The following is a 23,212-nucleotide window of genomic DNA, read 5'->3' on the forward strand; positions in this document are numbered from 1 at the left end:
TGGAAGCTCCATTTTTTGCGTGCGTGTTATGTTAATGTGGGTCCTTTCCCGTTGCTTTATTTATTTTCACCTGAGAATGTGCAAAGGAAAGTTCCCAATTTTTTGGTACATTTTTTGCCCCCTACCATAAAAGCTTCTATGCATGGGGGATGTCCCAAAGGGGGGTGAGCCGCATAAGCTGCTAACCTGTCCGCTTAACAAAGCCGTTTTGTTTTTTTTAAATGTTACAATTTTTTGTAAAAGAAATAAATGGCAGCAAGATGTTGCGTATATGTTTCCCTTTTTTATGACACCATGTGCATTCCTCTTTTTTTTTAAAAACATACGACCTGTTTGCAATTTTAGATTTTGCAAAATTTGTCAACTTAATCCTACAAAATGGGCGCAGTGTAGTTTAGCCGTTTGGGGCGCGACGAGGTTCACACGTGCGCAGTGGCGCAAAAGGGGCAAAATAGAAAAAAAGGAAAAATAGAAAAAATAGAAAAAAAACTCATCACATCATTAACTGGTAGCACTCATCCGAGCAGTGCTTTTAAATTCCCGGCAACCGAATCAACCCCTTCATGCATTTCCCCCACAGTTGAGGTCAAAATTGAAGAGAGAGAGAGAAAATAAAAAAAACGCAGGTATGATTACACAAATGATGGAAGAAAAGTTAAGTTTTTTTTTTTTTCCTTTGTAAGCATAGGAATGAAGCCACAGTGAGAAGCAAGGGAAATTCCATCTACATAAAATTGCGCGCTTGACCAGGGTATACTTTTGCAAATATGAAAAATTATGCCATATTCCAGAGGGATGAAAAGAAGCTGCTTTTTGAAAAATTCGAAAGGGACATAACAAATTTGTTAAAAATTTATAACGTATTTTTTGTAATTGGCATTTTGGAATTCGAGGAATTTATAAAGCTAGCCCTGGTTCTGTACGAGAAGAAATTTCACACCTTAAATGAGAATAGCAGATTGTGCATTTCATTTTCGGACAAGATTTTTGCACACTGCTATGACTTAATTGAAGACGATTTGAGGGATTTTTTCACTCCACTGTTAAGTGATCATGATGAGAAAGAGGAGGGGAGTGCTCACCAAAATGATAAAATTGGTCTCCTGGACGAGGCAACGCTGCTTCAGAAAATATTACTCGATCCCCTTTTAATTGAATTTAATGTTATAATTTTAACAAATGTTCACAGGAGGTTAGTAAAGACCGATTTGATACTGGCACTACTGAAGAAGATACTTTTGAAGAGAAGCGATTTGGTCATTTTTATATTTTCTAACTGTCTGGTCGGAAGCGTACTTACCTTTTTTAGTTCCCATCAGGGTGTACCAATTTTCCCACATGGTGAGTCCTCGTCCGTGGGTGAAGAGGAGGAACACGACCGAGTTAGCCATAAAAGGGATGTTAGCAATGCGAAAAAATGGAAAGCGAAAATAGAACAGCGGGAAAGCGAAGATGAGGTAAGAGCGGAAGTGCGTGGTGAGAAGTCGCTTGGTCATTTTCATAGGGAAAAACAAACTAGCGTTGCAATGAGGGAGAAGCATTTCGTAGCAAAGATTTACAAAGGGGAAGGCATAAAAGGGGATGGAAAGGACACGGAAGAATATGTCTCTCTAAAGGGGGTGGCACATGGAAGCGAGTCGAAAGGTTTGCCCACGCAGAATGAACGTAGCGCGGATAATTTTTTGAAAGAGAAGGAAGACGCCCTTCCAGAGTACCACATTTATAAGAATAAACACGAACGCAGGAATTATGGAAGAGGTGATATAGGGGGAAAAAAGCATTTCTCCATTAGAAATAAAAAAATGAAGGATTTAATAAGTAGGAAGAAGTATTACGTGAGGAGTAGGAGCAACACTCTATCCAGTGATGAAGGGGATAAAGAAAAAGGCATACCCCGAGGTGATAGTAAAAATTTGGATGTTTCCCCCGCGGATGTAGAAAAAGGAAGAAATGTGCGCAATTCGCTATTCGAACATTCGGCGAAACACTGCATGATGTATGAGCAGGAGGACGCAGATTTTTTGAACTCGTCCGGCATAAATCTACCTCATAATGGAAAAGACCAAATTGGTAACAAGTTGGAAGAGTGGAAAAAGTTCGCAGAAGGGATAGGAAAAGTCAACAAAGAAATTAACGTATTCGTTTTTCACATTTCTAATGAGAGCACTTATGGTGAAAGGGCAAGAAGTAAAGCGGGCGAACCGGTGAGCGGAGATATTTACTATTTGAAAAAAAGATGCGCAAATTATTTACACACGTGTATCGTTTTAGCTAGTAACCTATTTAGAAATAAAAAAAGGAGCAGAGAAAATGTTCTTCTCTTTTTAAATAACGAATACGAAATAGATGTGGTTAAGAGGGGGTTGCAAAATGGAGGCATCGAAAATGGTCACATCATAATTGTGAACGATGTGCATGAAGAGGACCCCGATTGGGGGGAGTTACGGGACAAAATTATTATCCTAAAGGATGCAGAATTTTTTTATAAAAAGGTAAAAAATGTGAAATATGTTATAGACCCATGCTTCGTGAAGGATGAAATATATGATTACGACTTGAACGTGACGAACAAGTACACCATCATGTGCAGTAGGAGCAAATGTGAAGAGCGGCGACTCGTTTGCAGTGACACCATTTGTTATCGATTGATAACCGAGGATGATTATATGAATTTGCTAAACGAAGGATGCGTGCCAGAAATATTAAAAAGGGACATTTTTTACAACATATTTTTTTTAAAAACGTTAGGAATGAAGAATGTCTGTTCATTCGATTTTGTCACTGCCCCAATGGTGATCGCTCTGAAGAGATGCTTCGAGATGCTTTACATTTTAAAACTTATGGACATGGATGGCAATGTAACGGATAAGAAGTTAAGCCTATTAATTTGTCATTTGCCCCTAAAATTTAAGTATAGCGTATTTCTGCTGAACAGTATAAAGTACAGGTGTGTGTACGAAGTGGTAGTTATTGTAAGCATGTTAATTAACGAACCCATCTTTTTATATAACCATAAAAATGTAGAGAGAGTGAAGGCTATGCGATTACCGCTAATGGCTGAAGAAAGCGACCTTTTGAGTTACTACAATATATTTCAAAATTTTGAGAAAGCAAAGGATAGGAAAAGTTTTTGCTATGAAAACTTTTTAGCATACAAATCGGTTAAAAAGGCCACTAAATTTTTTTATAGATTAAAAAGAATATTGCATAATTTCGGCATAGAGATGGAGAAGTCAAATAATGTGGAATGCATACTGAAGGCAAAAATATGTTCCTTCTTTTATAACGTTTCGAAAGTGGTAAGTGATAATTCGTATAAGCTCTTAAATGGGAGAGGTGCAAATGAGTTATTTTACCTCGATCAGCTGTCTGTGTTGAACGAATCGGAACAACAAAGGAGGAAGTTTATCGTGTACACCGATGCTTATTCGAATAATGAGTCCAAAATTTTTGTGAGACACGCATCTGTTATTGATCCCTTATGGCTGGTCACTGAATGTCCATCGTACTTTTCCAATCGGCATTGTGCGAAGCTCGAGGGGATGGAAGTCTGAAGGGTTGTAGCTGCAATTGAATTTTTGCGTTACTTCGAGAGCGCAAATGGGGGATATATCTTCCCGTTGGTAAAGCTCTCAACAGTGAGGCCTACACTTGGAGGGGGGGTTAGAGGCGCGTACTGAGGCTTATCAACCGATTAGCACCTGTAACCATCAAAATGTCGCACACAAATGATTAAAATGTTGTGTTACTATTTGTAAAAACTTCGATGAACGTTCACCAAAGCGATTCCTTTGGAGCTTCCGTCGAATTACAGCTTTGCGCGTGTCTCCCAGTTGGGAGCTTTCCACAGATTGAATACATTTTTTGGTTCACAATTTTGAAAGGGGCATTTTTCCACATTTGCTTACCCAACTTTTTCGTTTTTTCATACGCACCTCAGGGAAACTCCCCATTTTGCGTGCCCAATTTTTTTTCAAAATGTGGCACACTTTTTTCTCATCAATATTTAACTTCAAATGGTATTCTCTACACATGTGGTTATCAATTCTGTGGGCAATTTCTGTAGTGTGCGGTTCGTTTTTATATGCCGAAAGTGTTTTTTCCACCAAAAAAAAGGCACAAAAAAAAAAAAAAAAAAAAAAAAAATTAAAATCACCCTTTCATATTTGTGCAGATTTTATTATTTTTTCTCACTTGGCTGTAGAAACATTTCCCCACCTTTGGAGGTGCTAAAAATACAAAGGCGTTTTTATTTTCACTCCTTTTTTAGAAATCCCCGCTTGACAAGCTGACTGTACTTTTTGCGAGAGTGGGCAAAATGGCCCCAAAATGAAACACTTCTTTTAGCTTAACGCTGGAAACAGGCAAAATAAGCACAGAATGGTGTGTTTTTTTTTTTCTTTTTTGCGCATCGATCAGCGTTGGAGAATGAATTACTCGGCTGATTAGCACACGTTGTATAGCAGCATATAACAACGTAAGTGCCATTTTTTTTATCTAAACGGGGAGGAACGATGTCACAAAATTTGCTAAAATGTAGTACATATACCTATGCAGCCCTTTTTTGTAAGTGTATAAATACGTATATGTGTAAGTTGCGATAGTCCATCTCTGTGGATTACCCAAAGCTGAGGAAGAACAAAATGAGCGTCATAAAAAGGATCTTGAGCAGGCTGAGCATGAACAGAACGAACAAGGGGAAGAACAATTTCCTCGTGTTAGAAAAAAAAGAAAAGTTGGAAACCCCATACTTATATTTGTCCCTATCCGCCTGCATGCTTGGACTATCCTTTGCCTTCGTGCCACTGTACCAACTGTTTTGCCAATCAACGGGATACGGTGGAACCATACAAAATAAAATCGACATCAGGAAAGTGTTGGAGAAAAAAAAGGCAAATAATAAGAACAGATTAATTGAAGTGAACTTTACGAGTCAGTCTAATATGCCATGGGTGTTCGAGCCAGAACAGAAAAGTATAATTGTAAAACCTGGGGAAACGGTGTTAGCATTTTATAAGGCCAAAAATTTGCTTGACAAGCCAATTATAGGAATAGCTCTCTACCATGTGCTTCCTGACGAGGCAGGTTTATACTTCAATAAAATTCAGTGTTTTTGTTTTGAAGAGCAGATGCTAAATGCGAATGAAGAAATTGATTTGCCAGTTTTGTTTTTCATCGATCCAGACATTTTAAATGATTCTCGATTAAAAAATTTGGAGAAAATTACCCTGTCGTATATTTTTTTTGAGTCTGACTCGGAAATCCCCGAGGAATATCAGCACCTTTCAAGGGCAATCGCGCCGAAGAAGAAACCCGAAATTCAAGTCATTTGAAGTGGGGCATATAGCGCAGTGTGCCACCACTGTATAGGTTTTTCAAAAGCGGCTTCCTTTTCGCGCTGAAAATGGAACGTAAAAATGGCCTATATTTTTACCATAAAGGGTGTGCTCATTTGTCGGTGAAGGTGCAAATGTAAGAAAAAAAATAAAATAATAATAAAAAGGGTTCTCTTTTTTCCCCCGTGCAGTTATCATTTGTTTTGTGTGTTATCCTCCACAGCGCACCTTCCAGTTGGGGGATTTTTCCAGAATGGCTGGAACGTTTATTTAAATGTTGGGCGTGCGCCTCGGTTTTTATTACCGCACTTTAAAAGATTCATAAATGTGTACATAAATGTGCACGTATATTTGTATATGCGAATTTAGCAAAAGGGCCGTTGTTATAGAGGAGAATAGTAAGCAAATGGTGAGGAGCCCACATGGGCGGCAAAACACCGATGCATGAACGTGTAAAATAGAGTTGACAATAGAGTGGACAATAGAGTGAACAACGGAAGCGTTTTGCGAATGAACAAAAAAGAACAAAAAAAAAAAAAAAATACTTTTTCCATCCAGGTGCTGCGCACATGTGCTTATTTCGTGAGCAGCGAAGCCGGATTCACTCGTTTGGTTCCTTCGTCTTCGAATGGTCCAATTTGTAAGTGCCTTCATTTTGCAGAACGGAGAAGATGTAATGAATATCTTCATCCAAAATTCCATCGGAAGGTTTGCTCTTCCGAGAATTTTTCAATACATTTCTGAGCGACTGTGACTTTTCGTTTACGTCTATACAGTCCTTTAGGCATTCAATTTTGGACATCAATTCTTGCTCAAGTTTTTTTCTTTTATTTAATTCTTCCTTATAGAAGTAATAATTTTTGACTCTCATTTTTTCTGCAGTATCGCCTGTTTTTATTTCATTATCGATTTCTTCTGTTTCTAGTTTTATTTCATCCCTCAGTTTATTTATGTAGAAGACAAGACTTTTTTCAAATCGTATGAATTTTTCGTTATAAAGTTGATACAATTTGGTAAAACTTTGCATGTCCATTGACTTTAACGTTTTCATAGCTATGTACAATTCGAATAGGGAAATGAGCATGTTGAAAGTGCTTTCATTAAACATTTCTGAGGAAAAAATATCCATGGAGTGGTTGAAAATGTTTTCAAATTTGTAGGAATGGTCCTTATGATTGATGTGGTTGTGTATCTCCGGGTTATCCATTTTGATTGATTTTTTTTTTAATTTTGCTTGAGTCTTTTTTTTTTTTTTCTCCTTCTTTTTGAGATAACTTAGAACGCCCATTTGTGCTTGTTCCTCACTGCTTTTCCTTGTTTCGTTCTTTCCCTTTGAGGGTGCATCTTTATCAGATGGCGCATCATCCGAGTAGTTGTCATTCATGATATGGTTATTTTTCTCTTGCGCGTGCTTCCTATTTTTTAGGCTTCCCATTTGGTTATACGATCCATAGCTGCGACTAATTTTTATTTCTGTGTTTTCAAAGCTTTGTTTCTTTTCCAACGCTTCGATGGGCGCACTGTTTTCGGGTTGGTCCTCTGGCGTATTCGCAGAGACGCTGAGCTTTCTTCTTTCCTGATTGATTAATTCACATTTATAAAATAGAGGAAAGAAGACGTACTGGTCTATGTTCATTTTTAACTGCTCCATGTTGTGTGGAAGGACAACATTTGTTTTATTAACTTTTTTAATCCATGATATGTAGACAAAGGCAAACCTCATGGAGAAGTCAAACCAGTTTTCGTAGATCGAACCCATCTTAGATGCGCATAAGAACTTGTCGATAATTTCTATTATGGCTGATACAAAATATTTAATGTTTTTTCTTCTTCGTTTATCTCTTGCATAATTTGGAAAGAAGGAAAAGAATTTCTTCTTCTTATTTTTGGCTTTATCCCCATTTAAGTCTAGGCAAAATTTGTTTTCAAAAGGCATTTGAAATAGCAAATCTTCATTTTGTTCGTCATACCATATGAGTGCTACGTTGTGGATGTTTACGGGTAGGTGGTTTTTCTTAATGCAGAACATTTCCTTTTTCTTCTTTTCCTCTTCCTCATTAGGGTTTAAATTCTTTGCTTTGGATAAATCGTCATTTAAGTTGATGTTATACCTTTTTATGATATTCTCTATGGGTTCAAATTTTATATTTTCCCTTGACATTCTGTTGATTTTATTTGGACCATCATTATTTGGAGACTGTTTGGATAAAATATTTTTCTTTTGATTTTTATTTAGGAAAAACTTTATTTTATTCATAACTTTGTAGTACAGTTTGTAGTTATTATGCTTAATGTTACTTTCCCCATACCCAGCTGTTTTTATACTTATAATATTTTCTGTGCGGATGAAATGTCTAGAAAGGATAATTTCTCGAATAATTTTGTGGAGCATGTAGAGGTGGTAAAAGAGGATAATCAGAATGGGGACAAAAAAAAACTGCTCATAGTTCCAGTAGAAACTTCCCCAAATGGTTAGGGCAACGAAAATGTTTAAGACATTCCCAAGGCACAAAGATATGTTGAGGATGTTGAAGGATCTTCCATCAAAGGGGTTGGAATAAATCTCCAGAATGGAGAAAGTTGTTAATATGACTGTGATTAGGATGACATAGTAAAATTCGTGGTGTATACTGAAAGTTATTAGTAACACCAAAATGATATTTTTCAAGATGAATATAAATTCGAAGATTTCCTTGCCTTGTTTATACCCTGTTAATAAATTGGACAGTAAAATGTTAAACAATTTATACTTATTGCGCTTCGAATATAGGGTTATCAAAAGTGTGAAAATGCCAACATAGAAGAATAGGGCCAGGATAACTACCATAATTCCTGTGAAGAAGGAACTATCAGAAAGGGTGCACTTTTGCGTGGTCAAATAGGATAAGTATAGCTCTGATTCTTGGGACTTGTATTTTATCGGTTTGCAAAATGCGAGTTGAATCACTTCCATAAGTACGTAGGGTGATGACAGGGCGATGAGCAAAATGTAACAGGGGAAGGTGTCGTGTAAAAATGTGAGGAGTCTCCTTCCTAACTTTTCGTTTCTCTTATGCATAAATCGCCAAGGTCCGAAAATCTTCTTATTGTAAATATACTCAACCGTTTCGTGTAGGAAAATGTCGTACATTTTGTCGTCCCTGTTTAGGTATTTTAATTCGTACTTCGGGCATTCCCCATTTGGGTCGTCCCCATCTACCTTATGCAGGACATCGTCTTCGCAGAACACTTGGGCGTCTTTTTTGTTCGTCAGATTGGGAACACTTGGAGCGTTTTCATCAATCAGGGCGGATTTGCCATTTGTTTCCCCCGCGTTTTCCTTATCACTTACGCCATTTTTCTCCAAGTCGTGCGTTACCGTCGAATGGTTGCACGAATCTTGGTTGTCCCCCTCCTCCGTCTTGTTAGACACGTAAATTTTCGATTTCTTTCCCTTTTTGGGAGAAGCTTTTCCGCCCGGGTCCTTCGTTAGGCAGTCCAAGTGATATTTCGCCTTCAGCTCGGGAATAGTCGAAAGGATGTGCTCAAAATTTTGTATCTTCTTTTTGCAGAACAGTTTGTACACGTGAAGGATAACAAACATGATGAGCGTTATAGAAATGGCATCGAAGAGGGGCGTAAAGATATTCACGTACTTTTGTATGTACCATATTTCGTTGTAGCGCATATCTGTATTGTAGGAGTGGGCAAAACAGGCAACCCTCAGGTAGTACGAAAACATTTTCAAATGGGAGAGAAATACACTTTTGTAAATGTGCCAATATTTGGTAATAAATGAATTGGCTGTGGGTGAGAAAAATCCATATGCCACAAGGGTAAAGGAGCCATTAAACCAAATTTTCATCAGAATACCACTTATGTACAATTTGTTAAAGCAACTATTATAGTTGAGTGAAACGATAACAATAATGATTATATAATAAATCATTTTTAGTAAGACCATAAGCAATATTTCGTTGAAAAAATTTTTACATCTGTTACAGTTGGACTTGAAATGACTCATGTCGTAGCCCTTTTGGCAATTATTGCATTGGTATCCTGTGGACCCTTCCTGGCACAAGTTGGTTATTGTTCCTAGACACCTATCAGGTAGAGTACAAACATGAATGTCTGGCAATCTTTCAAATTTGTTGTTTTTCTTTCTCAATTCGTTTGCCTCTTCTATGTATTTGTTGAACATTTCTTGGAAGGAGTATTCCATTTCGTTACTTTGTAGAAGGGGAGGGGTTGGTCTCGGTTCAGGTTTAGCCAGTAAAGTAGTCGGCACCATTTTTTTTAAATAAGTATAAATGGCATTCGTATGTTTGTTTGGGATCACCTCGTTTGGATTTTTTACACTCTTGCTATCCTTCAGCGCGTATTTCAATATTGAGATGGCATTTGCCTGGTGGAATAGAGGATTATGCGCTTCGTCCGCTTCGTCCGCTTCGGCTGCATTTGTTGCTTTCTTATTGGCCTTCTTTTTTTTTATGGATTCTATGAATTCCATATTTAGATACAAATTTGGGTTTTTTTCGAAAAAGAAGTAATTCCCGCTTTCCACATTTTTTTGAATAAACAAGAGTAAGTTGTAATAAGGGTAGGAATACTTTAACTCGTCATTATCCTCTAGGGGGTTCCAATCACTGATCGGGTGTTTTTCCTTATAGACTGCATAATGTCCGTATAGGGGATATGGATTTTCATGGTCTAAAATGTTTATATTGTTATATGCCCTGTTTTTTAGCAGATGGAGAAAGAGGTTAATATTGAAGCCTCTGTTACATACGGCTCCTTTGGGGCACGGTTTGCAACTTTTGGTGCGTTTGCTACTTTCCATTCGGTTAGCACTATTTTCACCGTCGTTGTCATCTTCTGTGGTGACCAAGTAGTAACTGTTTTTACAGAAACATTGGTTTTCGTATGACGAGCCTATAAACGTTGTGGAGAAGTGTGGACAGACCCCAGAGCAGCTGTTATCATATTCGTTTTCCTTGAATGTATTTGGAGGACATGGGATGCATTCTACTTTCTTATCTTTTGATGTTCTTAAAAATTTTCCATGAATACATATGCAGTTATTTATTGAGCTTCTCTGTATTATTCCTTTTGGAATGACTAAATCGTTGGGGCATTTTTTTGGCAACGTGTGAAATTGGCCTTGAAAACGTTTGTTGTTTAATGTGATGTCCGATTCGAGTCCTCCTTCGCAGTAGTGATTATCGAGGGAGCATGGCCTGCATACAGCTATCTCACGCTTTAACGTTTGATTGGTTCCTTCATTAACTTCTATCCTGTTTAGATTATTCAAGCTGATTTTGACTATTTCGGTTCGGTAATATACGTCCGTTTGTTTCTTCTTTGGGACAATAAAATATTGATCAATAATATTTTTGTAGTTAATTTTTTCCGAATTGATAAAATTTTGCAGCGTGTCAAAGGAGAGATAATTTCCTGGCGTACAAGAACAATCGTAAATACTGGTGGATCCTATATTTACTGTTGAAAAGGTTAGGGGGCAATTTTCGCACTTAAAGTTTCCTACGTTCTTTTTGTACGTCCCTCTCTCGCATACCGCACATCTAAGGGTCGCAATTCCGACGTAAGAGTAACCTTTCATGCATAGGCATTTATCCACATGCTTTGCCAGAGTGACTACCGTTTTTGAGTTATCTGGACAGGATATCAAGTAAGGGGTGTAATTCCCTGGACAGAACTTCCCCATAAAGCATCCAACCGGTTGATATTGCTTATACAGTAAAAATTTTCTATCTCTATCGATAGAGCAGGTAAAAATGATGCTGTTTTTATTTCTTAATATAAAGTCTGTGTAAGCTACAGGAGTTCTGGACACGACCGCATTTTCTACATTCTCGTCGAAAAATTCGTCCACGTTGGGGGACGTATAATCGTATATACTTTCGAAAGAATAATGCTTACATTTAAAATATCCAACAATTATTTTTTGATTATTTTTTAAAAATATTTGTGTGTATTCTACTTTTTTCCTTGAGAATTCCACCCCTGTGCAGTAGATATTCGTTTTGCAGCTGTCTACGCAGGACTGCAAATTGGGTTTATACGAGATAGTAAAGTTGGGGCTGCTCTTGAGGTGCAGGTTCACGTGGCACGTGACCTTCAGCATCTTGTCAGATTCCCAGTCGTAGTTTTCTTCAATATTTTTCATCAGGACGGTGTATATGTAAAAGAGGGACGTCCGCTTTAGGAACCCCATTTTTTTCAAGTGCTCCAGGTTGTACTTGTTATCTTGCGCGTTTGGCGCGTTTGCAGCGTTTGGAGCGTTTTGCTCATTTTGCGCATTTTGCGCGTTTTGCGCGTTGTATTGTCCCTCTGGAGGCAACGCCGCTCCGTTATTTTGCTGTCCATTTGCCGGCAACGCCGCTCCGTTATTTTGCTGTCCATTTGCCGGCAACGCCGCTCCGTTATTTTGCTGCCCATTTGGGGGCAACACCGCTCCGTCATTTTGCTGCCCCTTTGCCGGCAACACCGCTTCGTTATTTTGCTGCCCCCTCTTGTCCGGGTTGTTATCCGCATCGTTGAAGAGCTGCTCAAACTTTTGGTCCAAAAACAACTCATACACGTCGTCGTCGAAGCTTTTCACGCTATCCTGGAAATAGCTGTAAATTCTATCTTCCGAGTTTATGTCGAATTTGTACCTGACGTATTCTATGCCTATGCTCCTGAACATGAGAAGGAAGTAGCCCTCCACAGGGAGGCAGTTGAGGATGGACGTGGATCCCTCTGATACTGTGTAGGTGTGCTGTGGGCAGGGAAGACAGTACTGCTCTGACAAGTTATGGCTAAAGAAATTCTTTGGACATAATTTACAGCTCAGTTTTTTGTCAAGTGCGCTTCTCCTTTCATTTATGGAACCATAACCAATTTTGCATTTGCAGTCAAAAATGGAGGAGGCTACTGTCCTGCTCACAACGGAGTTGGTGGGGCATCCTTTTGGATTTTTGGCGAACCCTTCGCAGTATTTGTTACTACACGGTAGACACCTTTCCTTTTTGATATCCATGAAGTACCCACTTTCGCAGAATACGCACTTGGTTGGTTTGGGCATGTCTATCTCTATTGCAAAGGTTTCCCTGTTGGGTTCGTCCGGATTGTTCCCTAAAACGAGTTCGCTGTTAATGTTAAGGGTTCCAAAGTTGGCGTGGTCTATTTTGCGGTCATTTGGGGGGTCATTTAAGGGGTTATTTTTGTTGCCATTTTCGCGTCCATTTTTACGTCCATTGTTATCAAAATAGGCATACTGCAGTGTTTTACCTTGTAGGAGCAGATCCTCATCATAATTGAATATTTTGTCCACCAATCCATAGTTGTGGTCATTCGGAATTGCAAAAACGTTCGTGTCTAAATACCTCGGGTCGCAGAGCGAGCAGTAGATAACTTCGTCTTTTACCTTGCCAACAGAAGTGCAGTAAGTGCACGATTGATTATTCTCATTGTGGATAAAATTTCTCTTACATACACACTCATCTGCGGATGTGATTCCTTCTGGGGACATTTTGTTTTTAGGACAATGTATGAGTTGATCGTTTCCAGGGCAGTAGTAATTTTTGAGACATAAAACACATTTTCCATTCAGTTCGTAATAGCCTTCACTACATTTGCAATTCATTTGGTTGTAACTCTTGGCTCCGTATATTGTACTCTTTCTGTTAATGGGGCACCCCTTGATACATATAAAATTACCAGTCGATTTTTTATAATAGCCAGGTTTACACTGTTCACAACTGGCAGTTTTTTCTGAATATTCATACCCAGCTGAGCAAAGACAATCTGTTATTAACTTAGATCCACGTTTCAAGGTAGACCTGTTTTTAAAATATTTCTTGCACAGATCACATTTTAATTCTACGCTATTCCAGAAGGTTCCAATTGGACAACTCTCGCACGTTTGATTTGCGTAGTTATATTGTTTCCCTACGTCACAGTAGGAATATAAATCTGTATATACCTTAACTTGGTGTTGAAAATGCGTTTTAGCAAAAATTTTTAATTGGAAATATCCAAAGTGCTTTAATTTTCCTGTTATTACTCCTGTTTCAGTTGAGATTTCTAATTTTGTCAATGGATCCACCTTTGTGCATAGATCGAAAGAGTTTAGAAAGCAGAAGAAGATGACCGAATCGCTGTATATGTCTATTTCTGGGGCAATATTTAAGTAATCATTTGAGTTATAATTTTTTGCAAAAGTATATTCGAAGGAAATGCTAAAGTACTGATCAAAGGAGTTGAAGTGATAATGATAAATGATATTTTCTGCGTTGATATGAGATGTAATTATTAGTAAGTTTTGATCTATTGCTATGACCTTATTGACTGCATTATGTATGTAGCCTTTTTCCAACCTGATTGCTTTGACAATTCTATATTTGTTTTTATTCAAATCGATGATTTTAATTTCGTTACTTCGTATTTGTGTTACGAATGCTACATTGGTTCTATATGGGGTGTGTACGGTTTTCTCCCCACGATATATGGAAAAATTTAATGGGTTCTTTAAAAAGAACTTATGATTTGCAGCGCTATATTGTTCCAGTTGTATGATTCTTTTACTATACAAATTGTAGCTAAAAAAATTATTTTTTGTAGAATCCAATATGTAGAGTATATTATCTTGTATGCTAATGAATAACGGGCTTTGATGTCCTTTCAGGTCTAGGTGTTCCATTTGATTTGTTAAATAATTGCTAGTTTGCACCACGGTGATTAGGTTTTTAATATTCTTTTCGATTTCTTCGTCGTAAACTGAATGGTCTACATTTTCAGTAGCATCTCTTTTTTTCCTAGCAACGGTGATGCGCGGTCTAGCAGCGTTTTCGCTGCGTGGAACTGGTCGTCTGGCCTGCTTCTTTGCTCTTGCAGGCATGCTGGAAGGTACTATCTGACTGTGCACTTCGTTTTTATTTCCACTAGACAGATTTTTTTTCTTCCCATTTTTGAAAAAGTCGAGAAAGCTGTACATGGAGTTTCTCCTTTTTGATATTTTCTGTGGGCCGAGAAGTCCATGGAAATAGTTGATCAATCCGTTGTTGTCTACCTTTTTTTGCAGATAGTTGTATAACTCCCTTACATTTTTGACGAGCGCGTTTTCCTCTTTATTTGCTACCGATTTGGGTTTTTTTTTCGAAGCATCGACATTGGGATTGGCGTCTAATTTTATCTGTTGCCCACGTGGGTGATTGTGGGGAGCGCTTTGTTCCGCCCTCCGGAGGCGAGCAGTTTTTTCTTTTTCGTTCCGCATATCCCTTCTTAACATGCGCAATTGTAATAAATTTTGATGAGCATTTTCAGTATAGGAATCTGCGCTCTGTTTACTCCTTTTGGTTAGCACAATGGCCTCTTTTTTAGGTGCCTCTTTACTCGTTAATAATGCCGTTTTGAAATTTCTCGCACCATAAGGGTAAACAGCACCATGGAGGGGAGAAGGCACCAAATCTGTAGTGTAGAAATTGCGACCCTCCTTTGGGTAAAAAAGTGTAATATTTTTACTAGTCGTTCCTTGTTCACCCATGGGGGTGTTTCTTTTGTAGGCCCTTAAATCTTGGTCGTGAATACTTCTTTTCCGTTTCGCATTGTTGATAATATTAATAGCACTCCCCTCAGAGAAAATTTGAAAGCGCGCAATTTTCCTGAGATTTAAATCAGTTACGTAGATGTAGCTTTCATCAAAATCTACGTCAACTGGGAATGGCAAATTGTGGTTGGTGGAGAAGGAAAGTTTTGTAACAAGTGCGTAGAAGAATAGATGCGTGTTTGTCAAAATGATAGTTCCGTGTTTCTTACTCTTGCAAGATATTAACTGATGGTTTCGTATTTCTGGGAAAATTTCCTCCAGCTGTTGACTTTTATCGGAAAATGCTAATTTTTCCATATCAAGGGTGATTTTAAAACTCCCCTTTCTTTTTATAACATAGGCATCATAAGAATTGTTATTCACACAAACGTTTAGCATAATATTCATTTTTTTAAGATTAGAAGAAATGAAATTTTCATCAAAGAATGATTCGAGTTTTACATAATAATTGTTAATGTTTAAAATTCCTACATCGTTGTACGTGTCTTGTGTCTTATCCAGTATGCACAGTTTGTAGGTATTCCTTTTGTTCATAAGGACATTTTTAAAAATGATATAATTGCTGTGTAGAGTGTATTCATTATTTTCTACATGGTAGCCATTTTTATCCAATCTGTAACAGTTGTTGTCAAATTCGACAATATATAGTGTGTACTCATGAGGGGGGATATTTTTCCCTTGTATCTTTAACTCAAATGTGGTGTCTTTTAACTGTACTAGGGTTTGATTCTTATAGAATCCCTTTTCTTTCAAATTCTCTATCCTTAAATATTTGTACTCGTGATATACATCGTGCGCATTATTCAGTTGTTCCAGGGCTGAATTGTTCCCTTCGATGTTTTCGTTTATGTTATAAAAATATAAGCTTAATACCTTATATAGTAAATACACCTTATATGTTTTGTTGATATTAGGATAACTGTTTTGCTCGATAGGCAACGATTCCAGAAAATCTCCTTCATAACAACATACAAAGATCGATAAATCGTTTTTTAAAGTTATGCTATCTAGAATGTAGTTAACTGTTGCCCCGCTTTTTCGTTTGTAGTACATAATTTCTTGAGGTTCCATCTGTACGCCTTCATAAAACTTGGATAAAGCAATTATTATTTTTTTCCTTATCGCTCTAGTTATATAGATTAAAAGGTGTTTTACCCCTGTTCTGTTCTTATTTTTATTTTTGCCCTTGTTATCTAGCTGACTCAGATAATGGCCCTCTGAATACCCTCTAATTTTGTCTTCTTTGTCATCATTATCGAAGAACACCCTCTGCTTGCCACCTTTATCCTCTCTTTCTTTGGATTCGTCATCCTTCTCGTCGTCAGCATACTCTTCCTCTTCATTCTCGTCGTCAGCATACTCTTCCTCTTCATTCTCTTCGTCATCACTCTCTTTGGCATCCTCCTCTTTGGCATCCTCCTCTTTGGCATCCTTCTCTTCGTCAACCTTCTCTTTGGCATCCCTCTCTTTGGCATCCTTCTCTTCGCCACCGTTCTCCGCCTTTTCCTCCTGCTCTTTTTCCTTCTGTTCTATCATCCTCCTCATCCCTTCGTCCATAAGCCTGTTTATTTCAGCATCATTTTCTTTATCCTCGTCGTCCCCGCCGTTTTCGTCGCCTGTCTTATAGCCCATGGTATCAGTACTAAATCCGGTGGGTAGCGTATCCCTGTTGCTAAAGAGCGCTTCTTCCATAAAATAGTTGTAAAAAAAGGTTTTCCTCTGTTTGATTTTTGAGTACGATTTGAGGAGGTTCTCTATTTTTTCCCTATGTTCTCTTCTCGGTACCAGATTCTGGCTGGACTCGGATGTAATTCCTGCGTGTCCAAGCGTATAATTATGAATGATAGGATTGGGTGCGCGGGAAAGTTCATTATATTCTACTTTTCTCAACAGGTAGGTATTCTTATACCTGTAATAGTAGGAACTGTAGCATACAACGAAGTTTATTTCATTTTGGTAGTGCTGTTTAAAAATGTTTAATATTCTCAGTTTGAAATTAGCGCTGTTGTTGAAGGCGGTATTTTTGAAAATAGGGATAATGCCGTTACTTTGGTTTCCCCTAGTATTGCAAATGTCCCTATTGCTATCGTTGTAGGAAATCATGGGGACGAATTTGATGGAATTTCCATTCAGTGTATACATGTTAACTGTCTGATCAATTTGATCATTCTTATCTGCAACTCCTTTACCTAAGGTATGGTTGTGAAGAAGGCCGATATATGAGTAATTTTTCCGGTCTTTGCAATTTTCGCTATAATAATAAAAGCAGTAGCATATTTTTAAGTGCTTCTCTAGAATATTGGTTATTTTGTAAATTTTAGAAATCCATGTGAAGTTATCATCTATTTCTTTCACGATTTTTCTTGGTTTTCCATAGATCTCTATAATCTGCTCCCAGCCGATGTGGTATTCCTTGTTATTTATGTGGATGATGTCGTCAAATAAGCTTGCACTTGTATCGTCCGTGCATGGTAAATCTTCTGCAACGAACAAGATTCTGTCATTTATGTGGACCCACTCATTTAAGAAGGAAAAGGTAAAGTAGCCATCCATATCTGTGTGAACTTCTAAAATGCTCGGACTGGACAATTTAAAGAATGCAACCTTGTTTATATAGTCAGCACTTTCACATTTTTCCTTTGAGCACCAACATGCGACAACTGCTTGAGAGAGGAAATTAACATTTGCATCATAAGTTTGCTCATATTCTTCTACCTTTGCAGGAAATGTTAGGAAATAATCCCTCTGATTTATTTCTAGGCATATTTTACTCAAATCTTTCATTATATCAATTGGGAAAATTCGAATTGAGCCATTTAGCACTTTGGATGTTTTTAATTTAAGGGTAAACGGTTTCATAAAATGTATGATGGAATTCATTGGGGGTTCTGTCAACACAGCAGTGTGCACTTTTATTATCATAGAATCTGCAGAATAGTAATAATCATTATTGCACAGTCCTTCTACTAGTTCGTAACAAGAGCAGACGTGTAAATTGTGGGATCCATCATCGTTTCTATGTCCAACCATGATGTTATAGTTGTCAGCATCTAAAACTGTTAACAAATCATTCCACTTGTGGACCGTAACCTTCCCGCCTATTTCTTCTTTCTCATCAGCAGTTAATAGTTGTTGAACTGATTCGGAATAAAAAAAATTTTCACTGTTCCCATAGTTATTTTTGCATGCATTTGAATCTTCATAATGTTCATAAACGAACCGGATTCGAACATTATATTTTGAGTTAAACTGTTTCAATTGCAAATTGAATGGGATACCAGAAACGATTTCGACAAGCTTACTTTCATTAAACAGTCCGTAGAAGATAACATTTCCAATGTTGTAGTAATGCTTGTCAGTGGGCCTGAGGAATGCACATATTTCATACGGTTTTCTCACATCTGGAGGTATAAAATCTATGTTCAAATCGAACGAAACCTCTAAAATTTTCTGTAATGTCAAATCGATTTCTTGCGTGCGAACAATTTCCCCCTTTACTTCTTTATAAAATTGGCTATACTCATTTTTGCACTCCCTTGTGTCACTTAATGTGAAATAGATTGTGTCCTCTTTTGTTTCTGTGTCGTCAGGGTGAGGTCTCAAATATGAGAAATACATTAGAGGGTCCTCATTTTCTTTGTTTTTTTCTTCTTCTTCTTCTTCTTCTATTTCTTGTGCTTGTCCTTTTTTATTTTCCCTTTCCTTGTCAGTGCTTTCTTTTTTAACAATTTGTTTCATTTTTTTCAGTTGCATTATATCTAAAAAATATTTCACTTGAGAACTGTACACAGTTTGCATTTTTATAGGCGTCTTACATGGCACCCCTGAAAGGCAGACGTATTCTTTGTATCCCATGAAGCCCGAAAGGAAAACCATAGCCTGCATTACACCTTTATGTAGTAACTCCATAAACTCTGAGCTGAAAGTGAAGTCTTTTACTGCCCTCATTCCGGTATTAAAATGTTGCAAATCATCTTTTAATTTTTCTTTGTCATCTATTGTGTAACCAAATTCCAATTCCAGAGGCTTAAATTGGTTTTCACTGTCACAGGCAACGTTCTGTGTTACTTTGCATACGCATAGATTATATTTTTTGGGGGATTCTAATTCTTTGTAGAGATTCAAAATGTGTTCTTCTTTATTTAACTGTGATTTTAAATGAAAATGCTTAATGTCATGGCAATCATCTTCTACTAAAAAAAAATACCCCTCCGTGTTATAATTCATAAAGACAGCATTTGGTGGCATGTTTATTTGCACTAATGGATTAATGGAGTGATCCAAAGAAGAAATCTCTGTTATCAAGAACTGCATATTTTCGAGACGATTACAGAAATTTTGTCTATCTCCGTAACACCAACATAGGGCATATTTTTTCCTTATCGGTTCCATGTCTTTGCATGTCAACTTATCTTCACCAGATACTGTACAACTTTGAATGTTATTAAAAATTTCTTCTTTTATATTATCATATATTTTTTCCAAGTCCCATAATTCTCGGTAATTGTTACGCAGGAAAGTGTAAAAGTCACAGGTTAGATATCTGAATACTGTAATATGTTTGTCGTTAATATTTTTAAAATAGCCATGAAGCGTAATTTCCGTTTCGTCCTTAGCGATAATTTGAAAAGGTTGTCGCGATGGACCTACGTAATAAAATGTGCCAATATAATTTTCCTTAAAGGATTCCCCAATTTTTCTGGAGTAAATTATTTTATAAGGTCCTGGATTCATTTTTTCTATGACATGCTTTGAGATTCTAAGGTACAGGTCAGAGTTCCTCATGCCCAATAGTATCTCCTCCGCAATGATTTTTTTTTCTTTATTTTCCCTATAGGATATAATGATTCTTTCTGTTTCTGTAAGTTCAACATATATGGTATAGTGATACCATAGCAAAGTGAATTTTGCTTTATGCCTACAGTTCGTGCCTCTATAGCAGTAAAAGTTAATTTCTTCATGAGGTCCATCAAAAAGGAGCAAACTGGTAAGTGCGTGGTTCTGCATTGTTTCATATGCGCAGTTATGCATCTTTATAGATTTCTTAAAATCCTTGTTGTTCCTATTCATCTTACCTATTTTTGGTTCCCAGTATTTCTCTGGGTTCCTAACGGGGTTGTGCAAACTGTAGGAATTTCCCCTATGTGTGTAGGTGATAACCCCCTTACAATAATGACATTCTTTTATAAAAAATATTTTATAATATTTTAAATGGTCATATTCTATATTCAATTCAATTTCGCTCAAATTGCTGTTTATGTCTATGGCGACCTTTTTATACAGATTTGTCTCCCCATTTTGGTAGGAATATATGTTGAGAGTTTTTTTGTCCCTGCACAGGTTTTCATATTCGATATTTTTTATTTCGAATTTCTGGTACGGACTACTGATATAGGTAAAGAAAAAATCCGCTTCTATGGTAAAGGCAAATTTCTGATCTTTGTAATTTCCACAGATAACCAAGTCTTCATTTAGTATGTTATTGTTAATCTGACTCACATTGTAGAATACACTAAAGTCTACAGCGATTATGTTCGAATCGGCTTTACTTAACTTATCATTTTTTTTGAACTTAATTTTTATATCTGCGAATGCGTATGTTCTACATGAAGTTCCTACTTTTGCTGCCCACAGGTTTGAAATGTTGTCCGACTCGAATTTAACAGTAAAGTTACAAGGGGAAAACAGCTTGCAAACATATTTTTTTTTTTCTTGCGGTATTATTTCATTGTTTATATAAATGTTTGTATACAAATTGTAGGCACTTAATCCATTGCTATAGTTACACTTTTCTGCAAGCGAACACATGCATAAGTAGTACCTGGGTTTATCTAAATTGATTTCCTCTTGCACTTCGTACTCTGCTCTTGCGTCTACAATGATATCCTTGTGAAAGATCTCCTTAGGATAATTCCCCTTGGAATGTATAAAAAAGCCCTTACTCGAATTACAGTTTTCATCCTCTTTTATGGCGAATTTTAGAAGCCTGGTATTTATGTCTTCATTATATAATGATACGATGGCGCTAACTTCCAAAGGATCTAGGTTATTGACCTTAAAGCCAAATAGCTGCTCAATTCTGACAGAACCGATGTCAATATAGTTAATCTGCTTCACACATAGCCTCATAGTAAGGGCACTAAAATCGATGTTAAAATTTAATTCCTCATTTTTATGTATATACTCATTATCATAATTACTTTTCCAAATGTCATATTCATTTATGACTATCTCTTCGTGAGAGCATTCGTATTTGACGAATGGCCCCAAGTAGTTATTATATTTAATGTTTTGCCAATTGTCGTTCATAATTACAGAGTTAATGATCGAATAGTATAGGCTGTATTGAGGATTTTCCACCAACTCTATGGTTAGTAGGTGACGTAATTTGGTATTGTTCTTTGTACACAAAATGTTTTCTTGTAATAGAATTTTTTCACTAATTATGTATAAAAGTCCGTCTTCTTCTTTTGGGTAGGTGGTTATAGCATTCTTTTCCGCATCCTTATTATTGCAGTTGCTTGGGGACCATGAAAAAGTGGTGCTTTCTATATTATTCATAATGTATTGCATTTTTTCCACAGCGGTGTACGTTTTTATAACGCATTCTGAGCCTATAAAACAGATAATGGGTCCATATATCTCTATAGAAAATAGGTTACCCACTTTATGATATTTCATATCCTTCAGTATGCATATTTCGCGGTAGTATGTCGTATTATCATTTTTAAAAAAGAAGATATAATGATCTCCACTAAGCACATGATCTTCTTTGTAGATAGGAGTGCTTATAACTGAGCAGTCTGGTTTAAGCACCAACGATTTATCCATTATATATGGTACATTATTAAAAAGGCTGACACTAATTGTTAGGGGGCAAACTGGATTATCGAAGGTGCAGTAAAATGTATTATTAGCAATTGTCTTATCCGCCGAAAAGGTACTAATTAGTAAAGATGACTCATTCGTTTTGAAGCAGATGTAATAGGTGCTATGTTTTAACTCAGGAAAGTTGGTTATGTGCCCAATGTAGCCTACGCAATCTATTACTTGCACATTTTTCGTTAATGGTGTTTTTAAAACAGTTTCACACTTTTCATTTTCCGAAATGAAAAAGCTGTCTAACAGGTTAAAATAATCTATGAATTTTTTTCTGGTATTACTGTCGCAATTGGCTATATCTCCCACGGTTATCTTCTCGTGGTTCTCTTGAACTATTTGATATGGTCGATCGGTTTTCTCAAGAGAGGATATAAGTGAGCTGGAAAAAAAAAAAGGCGAAAAAAGGACCATTAAAAGGTATGTACTTGTTGTGGAAAGGTATGGTGAAAGGGATCTCAAACGGTGGGAGACGCTGTTGCATGGGATTATGTACAACGCGTGGGTTGTATTCATGTTGGCGTTACCATTTATAATTTCGATCCTTAATGAAGATATCTTCGTCCTGCTTTTGCACAAATAAAAACTTGTTTTTGTCATTTTTTTTTATGAGCACTTTTCCATGATCATCATTCGGTGCATAACAATTTTGGATTGTATTATCCTCAGAAATTAGATAACGATCACTAATTTCAAAATTGGGCGTTGATTTTCCATCATTTTTCAACTTCAAAATGGATATATAATCAGTTTCAATCTGTTCCGCATTAAGGACGGCCTTCTCACTCGGGTAAGTAAAATCTGAAATGCGTATACTAGCCTTTATATTTTTTAAGAAAATTACCAGCCATATGGTTAAAAGGGAGAGGTTCAAAGCGCGACCCCTTTTTTCGCATTTCATTTTCTCTTTAACATTTAATTCTGTGCATTTTTTTTTAGTTGCACTGGCATGTGCATAAGTCTACACACCGGTATACATAGATCTGCACATGTACACCTTCACATAGGTAATGCAGTTAATCAACTGAGAATAAGGTCATATTATAAGAGCTTATGTTTTTTCTCACGGAAGGGGTAAGTTGAAGAGAAGCTGTGCAAGTGGTTCTTTCTTTTGTTTGTTTTCTTTTTTTTTTACTGCATATGTAAGCTGACAACGAGATGTTACGCCGGAAAAATTTTGTCTGGAGATATTTCAAGGCAAAAAAAATGTCCCCGTCCAAAAAGTTGTGCAAATTAAAGGGGTGCACATTTTCTGCGAAACGGATGCCTTGAGGGGGGGAAGCTGGGATGCATGAATGGGCGAATAAATATACATGTGCGTATTTGCGTATATCTATACATGTGGAAGCCTTAAAAAATTAGCGGAAAAAATTTCATTATAATAAAAATTTCACTTCACTTTTTACGC

The 23,212-nt window shown here is 37.0% G+C and overlaps 3 protein-coding genes across 3 annotated transcripts; 2 read left to right on the forward strand and 1 right to left on the reverse strand.

Moving 5' to 3' along the window:
* Positions 1–767: 767 nt before the first annotated feature.
* Positions 768–3,554, forward strand: PVX_118640 (hypothetical protein, conserved; the record flags this gene model as incomplete). The annotated part of the gene is made up of 1 exon (XM_001615970.1): positions 768–3,554. The coding sequence occupies one exon, from the start codon at positions 768–770 to the stop codon at positions 3,552–3,554; it is 2,787 nt and encodes a 928-aa protein (XP_001616020.1).
* A 662-nt stretch (positions 3,555–4,216) lies between these two features.
* PVX_118645 (cytochrome c oxidase assembly protein, putative) lies at positions 4,217–5,333 on the forward strand (the record flags this gene model as incomplete). The annotated part of the gene is made up of 1 exon (XM_001615971.1): positions 4,217–5,333. The coding sequence occupies exon 1, from the start codon at positions 4,644–4,646 to the stop codon at positions 5,331–5,333; it is 690 nt and encodes a 229-aa protein (XP_001616021.1). The 5' UTR covers positions 4,217–4,643.
* Positions 5,334–5,937: 604 nt separating this feature from the next.
* On the reverse strand, positions 5,938–22,705 carry PVX_118648 (hypothetical protein, conserved; the record flags this gene model as incomplete). The annotated part of the gene is made up of 2 exons (XM_001615972.1): positions 5,938–22,186; positions 22,332–22,705. 2 exons carry the CDS (start codon positions 22,703–22,705, stop codon positions 5,938–5,940), a joined length of 16,623 nt encoding a protein of 5,540 aa, XP_001616022.1.
* Between the last annotated feature and the right edge of the window lie 507 nt (positions 22,706–23,212).

This window comes from Plasmodium vivax, chromosome 12 (assembly GCF_000002415.2).
Source record: "Plasmodium vivax chromosome 12, whole genome shotgun sequence".
Classification (NCBI taxonomy): Eukaryota; Apicomplexa; class Aconoidasida; order Haemosporida; family Plasmodiidae; genus Plasmodium; species Plasmodium vivax.